Consider the following 12378-nt stretch of genomic DNA (forward strand, 5'->3'; position numbering starts at 1 on the left):
GTCAGCGCGTGACATCACATCTGGGATGGGAGGGGCCAGCATGTGCACCGGCGTCTCTGGATGCATATCAGCAGCCAGCCAGCATCGACACACACGCACGCACGCACTCGCACCTTTTAAACCGCAACAAGGGACGGACAAACAAACAAGCTGAAAAGTACCACCTTAAAAGTGAGCTGGCATATTCGCAGAGCCTGCCGTCAAGTTGAAACCTGGGAGGTGAGCGCAGGCAGAGCGGAGAGGAGACCGGAAAGGAGACGCAGAAGGTATCTGGATTGCTGCGGGCGCTTGGCGAGAGACATCCCCGGCGAGTGACGCCTGCAGCAGCATCAGGACCGCCAGGATGGAGGGGGAGAATTACGGTTTGTCTCCATCCCACTCTTACACAGACTGTTTGGCATTTAGTGGTCGCTTTGAGCCGAGCCCTTAACTGCAGCATGCGGGTATGCTCTCTCTCTCTCTCTTTTTTTTTTTTTTAGCATTGGTGTGTTCAGTCTTCGTGCTCTGCTGTGCCAAGAATACAGAAATGAATATACTAAACATAGATGCCCTGCTGCCAGTCTGGCTGATTGATGCCACTGTTCAAATGACTGACAGCAGCTGCACGCATGTGTAATCTGATAAAGTCATAACCCACAGGGACCCATCGCTCTTGTTTATATAATGGGAACGCACAAACGGGAAGGAAGTACCAGCTTAAAAACAGGTGGCATCTGTAGTATTCACTGCCAAAAAGGGATTAAAAGAAATGACCTGTACGATGAATTATTAAGCATCACACTGCGGCTATGACAGCATGGAAGAGACTGTAGAAATCCTCATGTTTAAAAGGAGTTAATGCAGTGAAAAGCAGAAAAGTTCCTGTTCTTATGAGAATTAGCAACATACAAACTGATTTATTTATACCATCTCATCATCTCATCTTGGGATGACACAGTTTCCCAAAAACGCCTCAAGGTAACGCCTTGAGTCTTCTTTACAGGAAATTCAAAGTCCTGACATCACGCGTAGGGCGATGGTGTGAGGGCACGATGAGCCATAGCTGATGGCTCAATTTAAGCTGTGATAGAGGCTTCATCTCAATTATTTAGCAGTTTAGTTTTTCTTTTTTTTTTTTCTGTGAGCTTAATGCATCTCAAAATAGAACCACCAGCAATGGCCTCATTGCAAGATTTCAAGTGATGCTCTGCTAAAAGAAGGCAGGGCTGGTACCCCACATCGCAACGAAGCGATCGGAGAGAAGTTCTAATTGGATCAAAGCAGAAATGCACATTTGAGGTTTTTGTTGTCTTGTGTTTTGACATCCACCAAAAGCTGAACATTGGGCAACTTTTACCGATGCTTTGACTTCTGCTCTGGACGGCCCATCCAGCGTGTTTGCTCCCGAGACACATAATTGTATTCATTTGCCGTCGTCCTCCCTTGTCAGCGCGTTCCCATTTGCATTTCAGCTGAAGAATCAGTCGCCTATTATGTAATTCTGTGCTCAAGTGTGAGGCATAAAAGAAGGGATGTGCCGAAGTTCCCAGCACATTCAAATAAAGCTCTCACTGTCTGTCCCTGACACCTCCGTAGTCATATCAGTGGCTTGTGGACCTGAATGAGTAAATTTAAGTCATATATCTCTTCTGTTCCCGAGCACCGTGACTGTTCAGTGTAATTGAAGTCTGAGAGGGAGAGAGGAGAGAAGAGACAAGGCTTGACTCTTACATTTTTATTTTGGCACTGCGATTCTTTTTTTTTCTAACTCAATTTTATTATTAATGCAGACTAGACTTACACAACCAGAGCAGTTCTATTGGAGTAGAGACTTGCAGTGAGCCTGAGGATAATCTGTATATTTCATATAGCCTCGCAGTGACATATGTCGCATCACTTTCTGAAATATCTGACAGGATTACCATCCTGTGCTTTTGCGAGGATGTTGCCAGGTGCTGATGCCCAAAACCTGCTATCTTGGGATTCATTCGGCGCTGCTCTTTTTCAAGACTCACTTCAAAAGCTGCAGGCTGTCAAAATGTCTTTGTTTTATCTTTTTTTTTCTTTGGTGCTCTTTTGTGATCTACCTGTCAGTGCAGCTTTGCATGATGAAACTTGTGCACACAAAGGAAACAGTGTACTAGTTTACAGGCGTGGTGCACTCTAACGGTAGATACGCGTGGTTGCTGTGGTTATGGGTGTCATCTCCTTAAGACTGACCCCTCCTCCTTAGTTTCAGTGATTGGCAGAAACATAGTTGCTATTACTGGCCTGTAATAAGCTGTTTTCCTACTGTACACTGTCACTCCGCTCATGTGATAAGGCAGGTTTACTCCAGCACTATAAGCTCCTCTCACGTTCAAAGCGAGACTCTCAAAGCAGCAGCAGCAAAATCTCAGCGGACTTATGCAGACATATTCCTTATAATATCAAAAGATAAAAGGGAGAAAGTTGAAGTCTGGCACCTCAAAGTCTGTGCAACTTATGCTGCAGCTGCTCATGCCAGAATCTAGGAATAAACTTCATTAGAGTTAAGCTGATTGGTGAAACCAGATGCAAATGTTATCCCTTCGTTATCCATCATTCAATCAGCACCATTCACAAGGAGATGTAGTTAAAGGGAAGCACACAAAGGCAGGATATTAAGGACAGCTGGAATGACAAAGTGGGCTAAACATGGGTGCTTACTATCAGGAAGATGTTATTCGATCTATATTTAGCCTGTTCAGCTGTATTCTGGTGAGTAGTCAGTTGAGTCTACCAGCATAGGTGCTTGTTCTGCACCCACCAGCCAGTGGTTAGTCACTGGAAGTGCTATGTGCAGTCCAACACAGATCAGCAGGCTTTCTGTAGGCTTTATATCCAACTGAGTAAACTCTTTCATCAGACAGATGAGTTGTCTACCCTCCTGACGTTTTAAAGACAAACATATCAGTGATTTTCATCAGAGCCTCCCTGTAGACCGTCTGCTGTGGCCGCTGAGGCCTCTCCGCCTGTTTGTACATGAGTGTTCCAGCCTACGTACATTCATGGATGATTTAAAGCTGAATCCCCCGTGTGGTAAACTTCGCTAGGTGTGTGGCCGAAGCCTTCTGTGAGTGCTTCGTGAGCTAAGAATAAAGGTGTCGTTCCATGCTATGTCCACCTGGTGGCATGTATGCATAACTGCTCAAGGTAGGTGTTGTTTTGTCCAGCTCAGGTCCAGGATGACACATGCAGCGCTGTGCAGAGGAATGATGCAAACACGCTTATTACAAATATTTGCGTAATGTTAAAATGTCCTGACTGCTGACGTCAGCTGCAGAACAGCTAGGCTTCAATGCAAAAGTTAGTTTATGCATGATTAAAGTTTTGTTATGTTATTGTGGATTTGAGTGAGCTTTTTAGAAAATTTGCAGAGAGCAATATGTTCCCCCCGCAGTTTCTTTGTTCCATGGAAATACTGTTGGCTTTTCACAGTTAACTGAGCTCAGCATGCATGTGAATATTTATGTCGTGTTTTAATCCAAACCGAACAGTTGATTTAACACTGTTTTTTGAAAGGTTTTGCACAGAGCTCCACATGAGCTGGCCGTTTGATCCAACAAGCACACGAAGCACCAGAAGCAGACATACTGATCATTCTATGTCTATGTGAGGACCGCATTTCCTTCCCTATAAAAAGTTACAAAAGTATTTTTTTTTGCATCATTTACAGCCATGTTTACTTGCAAGCACTCTTTTTTTCTCCTTCCTTTGCTGGTGCATCGCTGCATATCTTGGCTCATTAGCACAAACTCTCGATCTGGGGAATGGTGTGAAACCAATCTCATTGTGCACGAGATAAACAAAACAAGGACTCGGTCTTTTCAGATGTGCTCCAGAGCCTTACTAGGAGTCAAATAACCCACTTTTAAGGGCTGCCCGGGCTGTTCCAAGCTGCCAGTGACTGCAGTTGGTACTCTAAGTCTCTAACTGTGTCTTGCACTTTGCTTAGCATAACCCCTAAAACCTTATTAAGCAGAATAAATTGAAATTTACTGCCATAGCTATAGCTAATTTGCCTTTATGGCTGTCATTAGAGCACTTGCAGTTTGCTATGCGGACTCAGGTATGGTCACTTGACAGTTCACTGTAGTATGTCGACGCTATTCCATTTACAGCAATGAACTGATGTCTTTTTTGACCTTGGCAGCAGTTGATCAAGCACTACACTTAAGAGCGCACTCTACACACCCACTATCTATCTATCTATCTATCTATCTATCTATCTATCTATCTATCTATCTATCTATCTATCTATCTATCTATCTATCTATCTATCTATCTATCTATCTATCTATCTATCTATCTATCTATCTATCTATCTATCTATCTATCTGCGCCCACCTGTTTGCTTGTTTATGCTCCCTGCAGGTGCTCAGGGAGTTGCTGACTTCGCACTCTCACACTCAGAGAGGTAACGTGGAGTCAAGTGGAGGCATATGCATACCAAAAAAGAGAAGTGAAACATTTGTGCTGACTTCACTGCGTGCCTTGCTGCTGTTCCTCCTGTGACAAGGCTGCTCCTCTTGGTGATGTGCAGCTGCAGCATTTTAAGGTGGCCAGGACTGACTTGGCATTTCATGCAGGAGTCTCTCCGAGGCACTTGGAACCTTTGGCACCGAACCGGGTGTTGAATGTTGGATCAGAGGTGAAATCAGGCCGTAGAAATGCGGCAGGTCACATCGACTGCGTCTGGTAATTGCCACCTAGCCAGAATTGCCGCACTTGATGGCAGCGTGAATGAGAAGGAGGTTAGGGTTGAAAAATGAATTAATGACTGACAGTGAATGAGAGAGGCCGTCGTTACAGAGTGAGAGACACTTTGTGTGAGTGACACGCAGGCTAATTCAGAGTGGCACAGTTCAAGAGTGGAGGTAAATAGTTCCGCTTTGCTCCACGAGAGGAAGTGAAAATCCAAAATGAAATCATTTGACGTTGATTATGAACGGATCTGTGGCTCAACCAGACCAGTTTATTTTGTTGTGTGTGTGTGTCTGTGTGTGTGTGTTGCTCCAGGACCAGAATGTGATTGTGTCTCGGTGAATAGCCCCGATAGGTGTGAAAATAATCTAATCAAAACAAATGGCTCACAGTGTTTTGCCCAGGAGCAAATCATTTCTTCTACCCCGTTGCCAAGCAACAATGAAATCTTGATTTTTATGTACAAGGCTTTTGAAGCCAAAAATGATCAGTGACTAGAAGCTACAAGCAGCAGAGGGTGGAGAAGGAACTCAAACATTGCACCGGACAAAACAAAGCGACGTGCTGCCGATAGTTCCACATGAATCTCGTGCACGCTGAACTTCCTCCTTAATTGTTTCTCTAATTGATAGTTTCCCTGAGATGTAGCTTTGTGTCTACACGTTGCAGCAAAAGTGATAGAAAACACGAAATCTGCACTGAGGGCACATTGAAATATGCTTTAAAATGCATTCTGACTTTTCCATTCGAGTGTGCAGTATGTTCGGTCTAAGAATATCTGCTGGAATTCGTATGGAAAGTAGCAAGAGAGTGCAAGTGGGAGAGGCAGAGAGAGAGAGAACAGAGAGAGAGAAAGAGAGAGAGAGAGCAGAGGAGGATAGAGGGAGGCTGAGACACCAGCACAAAAGGGGAACAGGGAGAAAGCAGAAGTGATATCAGCATCCTAGCAAGTTGCACATTCTCATCGGGGGGGGGAAGAGAAAGTAGGTGAGTATGAGAGGTTGGTGGTGGGGGGGAGTGGAGAAATCATCCAGCTAGTAGGATTAGGTGAAGCAGAGTGACACAAGAGCAGGACCTTACAGTTGGGAGTCTGTCCATGGACTGAACGGCCGGGATCTCAGAGTGACTCTCGGCAGCCACAGCGGGGAGCCTGGCCCTCCGCGACTTCCCATTTCCTCCGTCTCGGTCTGAATTGTCAGGAGGGAGCAGCCACTAACGGAGACGTACAGTAGGCTCACACGCAGATAAACGCATTACACGCTGAAGCCATGGGGACGGTGAGCGAGCTGTGCGTGTCCAGCCTTCAGACGTTCCTGTGTCCAGCTGTGAAGGCGCCCCAAGGAGCTCCAGGTAAACTCCCAACTGTGGGCCTCCGAATGCATCACCGTGGTAATGGTAGCTTTAGTCACTGGTTGGTTGGTTGTTGGCATGCGCTGTAGCGTTCTGGTAATGCTTCTGATCTCTGTGGCTAAAATACATCATTTTAAGTCTTCATCAGCGTTGCTTTGTATGGAAGCCCATTTCCACCAATGTGATGAAAAAAAAGATGCTGTAAATCAATATAATGAAAATCTTCATCAGAATAATGACTTTAAATCTCAAATAATGACACAGTATCTCAAACTAATGAGAAGCTTTCTCAAAAGAGTGACTTAGCATGTCAAAGAAATGCAAAACTTTCTCAAGAATCATGACTAAGGTATGATTTTGAGAAAGTTTCTCATTTAGAGATATTAAGTCATTATTTCAAGATAATTAACCCTTACTTTTAGGAAGTTTCTCATTATTTTACAGTACCACATCATTTTGCCATTTTGCCAAGTCATTATTTTGAGATGCTAACTTATTTCGAGAAAGTTTCTCTGTTTTCAGATAATAAATCATTATTTTGTGATATGAAGTCAATTGAAGGATGATGCCTTACAGGATCTTAATGTTTGTTTGTTTGTTTTTTTTTCATCATATTGGTGGAAATGGGCTTCCATACTCTTGACTTCCCATGAGAAAGAAGAAGATAACCTGTTGATTGACTGTTGTGTGTATGTGTGTGTGTGTGTGTGTGTGTGTGTGTGTGTGTGTGTGTGTGTGTGTGTGTGTGCGCGCGCGCGCGTGTGTGTCATCACTGTCACAAACCCATGGCTCCACCATGATAGCAGTTGGACAGAAATAGAGCGAGCTTCTTGTGGCTAAGGAGGCTCTCTCATTAAGCACAACTTAAACCTCTGCGCGCGCACACACATGCACACACACGCGGCGACACAGAGCGAGCTAATGTTATTACTTACTGAGCAGATCTAATCTCCAGCAGGTCTCGCACACATTCACCACCACACTAATTGATACCTCAGGTGAAAACACAGCCGTGCAGTGACACGCTGTGATGACGGCGCCTCTTCTCGTCCCCGTTAATAGTTGCTGAGTCCTTCGATAACAGGGGCGATAATATTGTTGTGTCCTCCCAAACCTGGATAAACAAACTCTGGTGCTTTCTCAGTTTAATTGCAGATGGAGTAGCAGGCAGAAGAGGAGCTGGCTAAGACGCTGGCCTCTTTAGGAGTCTTTTTTTTTAACTCACCATCTGTCACCATGTTCCCACATTTGTCCTTTCGCACTGTCATAATAACAAGATCTGAATTGGGATGCAGCTGATGTGTGCGTGTGTGGTCTGTTGTGTAGGGTGCTGCAGCTGCATTACACTGAAGTGCGGGCTGGTGTGCATGTTCACATTGGGAGCGTTTGAAACACTGTTGACTAAAGCGGCTTCGCTGGCTTGTGGTGAATCAGCTGACTGAGTGTGTAGCAAGGGGAAGCGGTGCTGTCTCAGTGATTTCAAAACACCTGAATCAGCACCGAGGACCTGCGTGAAAAGAGGGGACTATATTAATTTTGGATACTCAAAGCAGAAGTCATCTGGATTGTTCTGGAAACAAGAGCGTGACGACAGCAGAGTTTCGGGATTTTTGACAAGCAAACATGACTTGACATATTGGGAAGGATGGAAAAGAAAGCTCTCGTTAGGTCTAACACTGGCTTTTCATTTGAATATTCAAACTTTCCTTTTTTTTTGGCTGAAAGCAATGTACTCCCAGAGGCCTCATTTATTCTCTCAAACTGTAAAATAATATCGTGATGGCGGCGTTGCGTTCAGGAAAGACTGGGCGGTGTTCTGTATGTGTTGGTGTTTCTGTTTTTGATCGTGAATCATGCAAGTGATTCATGTGTGACTCATCCGTTGGTTGTCCAGCAAGTTCGCATTGTACCAGCGGAACTATTAAATCACTCCCTCCAATACAGCCAAATGCTGGTTGACATGAGCTGTTGAAAAGAAGAAAAAAAAAAAAAGAAAAAGTGCAAGCATGAGTGAGAAGTTAAAAAAAAAAACTGGCTGACCTGATGCATTGACTTTGTAAAGTCTTCATGCATCTTCTCAGTTGCTCTCCCTTTGCATCTAAACTAATTAAGCACGTCTCCAGCGTTATGTCAGCGCCCTTTCCGACTGTAAATGTTACTGTGAGTCTGACGTTCGCGGTCGCTGTTGAGTGTGACTCAACATGCCCACTCAGTCTTCGCAGGACACAGGCCCGGGAATGATAACGTGCGGTGTATCACTTACAGAAGAAGAGATAGTAATTTAGCTGATTAAAATCAGCGCTGTGACGAGGGCCCGTCCACGCTGTGAGGCAGGTGTGTTCAGGCTTTGCAGCTGAGGACAAAGTGAGCTCAGTCAGGAGCACAAACAAGCCCGTTAGCAGCAGCAGCAGCAGTGAGTTTGGGAATATGTGCCAAATCAGCTGGTTGTAAAGGAGGGCATGGTGCGGGAGTGACAGCGGATGATGATGCTAACGTCATGACAGCAGCGGCTTCCAAAGCTTTTTGCCTTCACCTCATGTTCTGTTTGGAGTCCTGGAGATCCTGATCTCCTTGACAGATTTAATGGTTTTTCAGCTGATGAGAAATTAATGTCCATCTTTCAAACTCATCATGATGATGAAGTAAAGCTCAGAATCCTCTGCACACTGATTATAAAGCCTAATTGATCAGCAAGCTCCTTTGCACAGTTAAATGAAAGGAAGTCATGATGTTTGTGTCTTATTAGACGGGTTTCACCTGTACTTTGCCTCCTTGCCAGCTTTTTGCAGTGAGAGCGAGAGAGCTGCATGCCACTGGCAAAGCACGGTTTGACGTGTTTTGGATGCTGAATGAGACAGACTGCCAGGGAGCTGCTTCAAAGAGGCGTGTGTGGGAATCCAAACAGAGGCACATGAAATCCACACAGCTCCGGAAGCCAAATAAGGTGGCATGGGTGGATTTGTTTTTCTCTAAGTTCTTGGTTTTTACTTTGATAAAATGGCATAACACGAACAGGCGCGGTTGCTGCTTACTGTAACTGGAAAATGTTTTCAGTTCTGTCCTTGGCTATCTCAGGCATTCATAACACACTGCAAGTCCTATTGTTGTGCTGAAAATGTGTAGACATGTTGACCTAATCAAGCTTTCATGCCTGCAGACACGATCCATCTATGGGGGATTTATTTTCTCGTTCCATAAGACTTATGCATTATTAATTACAGATGAACAAACGCTATGTCAGACTGTATTCTACCACTGTGATAGCGATAGTTGGAGTGACCATGTCAGATGCCGAAATGTATGCAGTGCAGAATGCTTGCAAGTCCAGCCTGACGAAGAGTGGCTTCTGGACAGCTGTCACACCGACAACACTATTTCAGATTGTATATTTGTGTAAGTGTAGGTGAGATCTGCAGCAAAGGAAAAGATTAGAAAGTAAATTGTCTTGCTTTTCAGGAGCATGTTGTGTTAAACTAGAGCGTAGACTGCGAAGGGATCGGCTGCCCACCAGTCATTTTTTCTCTCACAACTACATGAGAAAAGTGACACCATCACTCGATACGTTCTTCTATTTATTGTATGACTCATGTCAGTAATTTATCGCTCAGCTCTGTACTGCCTCTCACCTGGAAAATTATAGGATGGATTGATCCAAAGGTCTCATTACCTCTGACTGCACCTGTGAAAGTTTCAAAATCAGCCTGTGCAATGAGTCATGCATGGAGCAACAAAACTCCAGGCACAGCTTATACCAAAGACTGTCTGCCATGCATGTAGCAATCCTTTCTCAGGCTCAGTGTTTACTTGGTTTAAGCAGATGTGCAGGAATGAGCCTCCTGTTTCTCAATAAGCCTCTCTTTTTTTAGGAATGAATTGTCTTTGTAGGGCAAAAAAGGAGGTAAAAAAAAATAGGCATGTCATCGTGAAGTGACCCAATATGCAGCAGCTAAACATTACATTAGGAAATATGAGGCATTACTGTGGATCAATATGTGATGTCTATCCCTTAGACATAATTTATGTTTTAGGGATGTCTGTGGTCAGGTATCATTTATGGGACACAGTTATACCCTCATGCTTTTTCTGCAGGTAAAACTGTAATTTCCACAAATGATCAGCAGGGGTCACTCTTTGCACCTCTTGTCATAGGATGGTTAAAGGTTATTTTCTCACATAGCAGAATTTTCTTTCTAAAGCAGGCAGTTTAAACTCATACATTTACTACTGCAGCTTCAGGAGCTGGAAGTTATGGCAGTAAGGTTAATAAGACAGAGCTTCATGGTGTCAGGAATGACCCTGCAGTCATCGTCATTATTGTGGAGAGTAAACCACTGCATTGCCCCAGGCTGACCCAGCTGGAACCAGTCATGAGTCTCTCCAGGGAAACCACCCATTTATAGGTCATTTTACTGATTTGAGAACAGTTTGCTTGTATTGCAATGTCTTCTGTGCCTTTGGATGTTTTGAGAATATAAATTTGTACTTTACATTTCTAGTGGAAAGCCTGTGCATCAGCTTGGGGATATGGAGTTTGAAAGTCACGGGTGTTTATCATACATGTGAGGATATCAAGAATGCATTTCAGGGAGTGTGGGAGTCCAGTGCTTTTAGAGCTTAGAGATCGGGATATCTCAACCTCTGCTGAATCAATTTCGACCATGATTTCTTTGCAGGACTCCCAACTTTATTGCACCATTCAAACATGAGAGCCAGGATATCTCTCTGTCACTTGCAACAACACTAATCCAAAGGCTTAATGTGCTAATGCTGAGCAACAGCTATTTCATAATATGACCGAGGCTTGTGTGAGGTTGAAATGTGCCCGGGTGTTAGTGAGCTTCTTGCAGCTTATGCAGATTTAGCTGCTTAAGGAGAGTTCACGTACTGCTGGAAAGGTGTCAAAGGAAGCTCTGTCTTGATTTTCTAACTATTCTTTCACAGCAGACAGAGCAGATTGTGAAGCTTATTTTGTTAATTTTCTGTGTCAGAGAGGTGTTTATGCATATTTTTTTTATAACCTTCAGAGCCATAGTTTATGTTGTTGTATTGTATTATCTGATATTGTCAGATCTTCCTGTTCTTTTCAAACTGATGCAGCCTGAAAAGTGAAAAACACGAACTAAAACATAAAACAGAGATGTATGAATAAAACATACGAAAAAGTTGTCCTTTTGCGGAATTTCATTGAGACTAATAATCAGCTGCATCTTTTAACATGCAAGAACAAAACCCTCTTTGGGCTTCATTACCCAGTATGACGCAGATTTGATGTTTGCATAAACACAAGGAGGATCAGTTCTACATGTCTTTGTGCAGATCAGGAAGTTGCTGTGAACAGTGTGTTGATATCCACTGATGATCTTTCCATTAAAAGGTTAAACGGCTCTCTGGTTTCACTTGTTCTGGGTTCTTTAGCACGGACTTGCAGCAGTGCTTGAGGGAATAGATGAACTCGTAAGAATGAAGTGAAACTTTGTGTGAACGGGGTTCACTTCACACAGGCTACATTGTTGAATTTGGGCAGCACAACTGAGGCATTCATGAGCCACAGCTTGAAGACGAGACCCTCAAATGAAGTGGCCATGCAGACAAAGGCCTTTCAAGGGTGTGTTCGTGTCGTGATTTTACCCTGAGCCAGTATGGTTTTCATAAAAGGGGTGAATCCCACTATTTGGTCTTTACTCAACACAATTAAAATGCAGCCAGGCATCCAGCCTTTGCACAATACTTCTCCTAGTGCATCAGATAGGATTAGAGAAGTGAAAAGAAAAACAGAGAGGAGGTGTTTTCTCATGGCCTCTTTCATTGGCTGCGTGCACAACATTCCTCTTGGCTCTCCTGCGCTCATCAGCAGGCAGGGACAGGCTCGGGCCTTTCCTATCAGACAGCAGCACAGTCGAACAGGTGCTGTTCAAACAGTAGGCTAACTTATTCACATTTAACAAGGGGGTGAGGGCCTGTGTAGCTCTGCTCTCTGCAGGGTTCCCCAGAAATATGCAGCCAAGAAATGTCATCCCTGCTGGAACAAAGAGACCCCAATCAGATGCACCTTTGATCACAGGCAGCATAAAATCTGATTCTACTGGGTGTCGATGGGCCAGCATCAAACATGAAAGTGATAAATAAAAGATGACGAGACTTTTATTGCTGGTATGTGAAAAACCTGCATCAGACAATGGCCAGCACTTTCTTCAGGATTTGGTAGAACTGGCTTCACCATTAATGACACATCGGTATGAACAGAGTTGTTGTCATTGGCATGATCTCACACCGTACTTGTAGTGAATTGACAAGTAATTCCAGCTGAACCACTGAAACATCCCT

General features: G+C 44.0%; 1 protein-coding gene across 2 annotated transcripts in view; it reads left to right on the top strand.

Moving 5' to 3' along the window:
• The first annotated feature begins 198 nt into the window (after window positions 1-198).
• The window catches only part of cyth1a (cytohesin 1a), a 39257-nt gene continuing 27077 nt past the window's right edge, over window positions 199-12378 (top strand). The window contains exon 1 of one of the 2 annotated variants that reach the window (XM_070982180.1): window positions 199-362. In XM_070982180.1, coding sequence (XP_070838281.1) covers window positions 344-362 — 19 coding nt within the window. In that variant the 5' untranslated portion in view covers window positions 199-343. Of the gene's footprint in view, window positions 363-5833; window positions 6055-12378 lie in introns of those variants that run through there. The other variant, XM_070982179.1, reaches the window with a different exon arrangement.

Source organism: Chaetodon trifascialis, chromosome 15 (assembly GCF_039877785.1).
Source record: "Chaetodon trifascialis isolate fChaTrf1 chromosome 15, fChaTrf1.hap1, whole genome shotgun sequence".
Lineage (NCBI taxonomy): Eukaryota > Metazoa > Chordata > Actinopteri > Chaetodontiformes > Chaetodontidae > Chaetodon > Chaetodon trifascialis.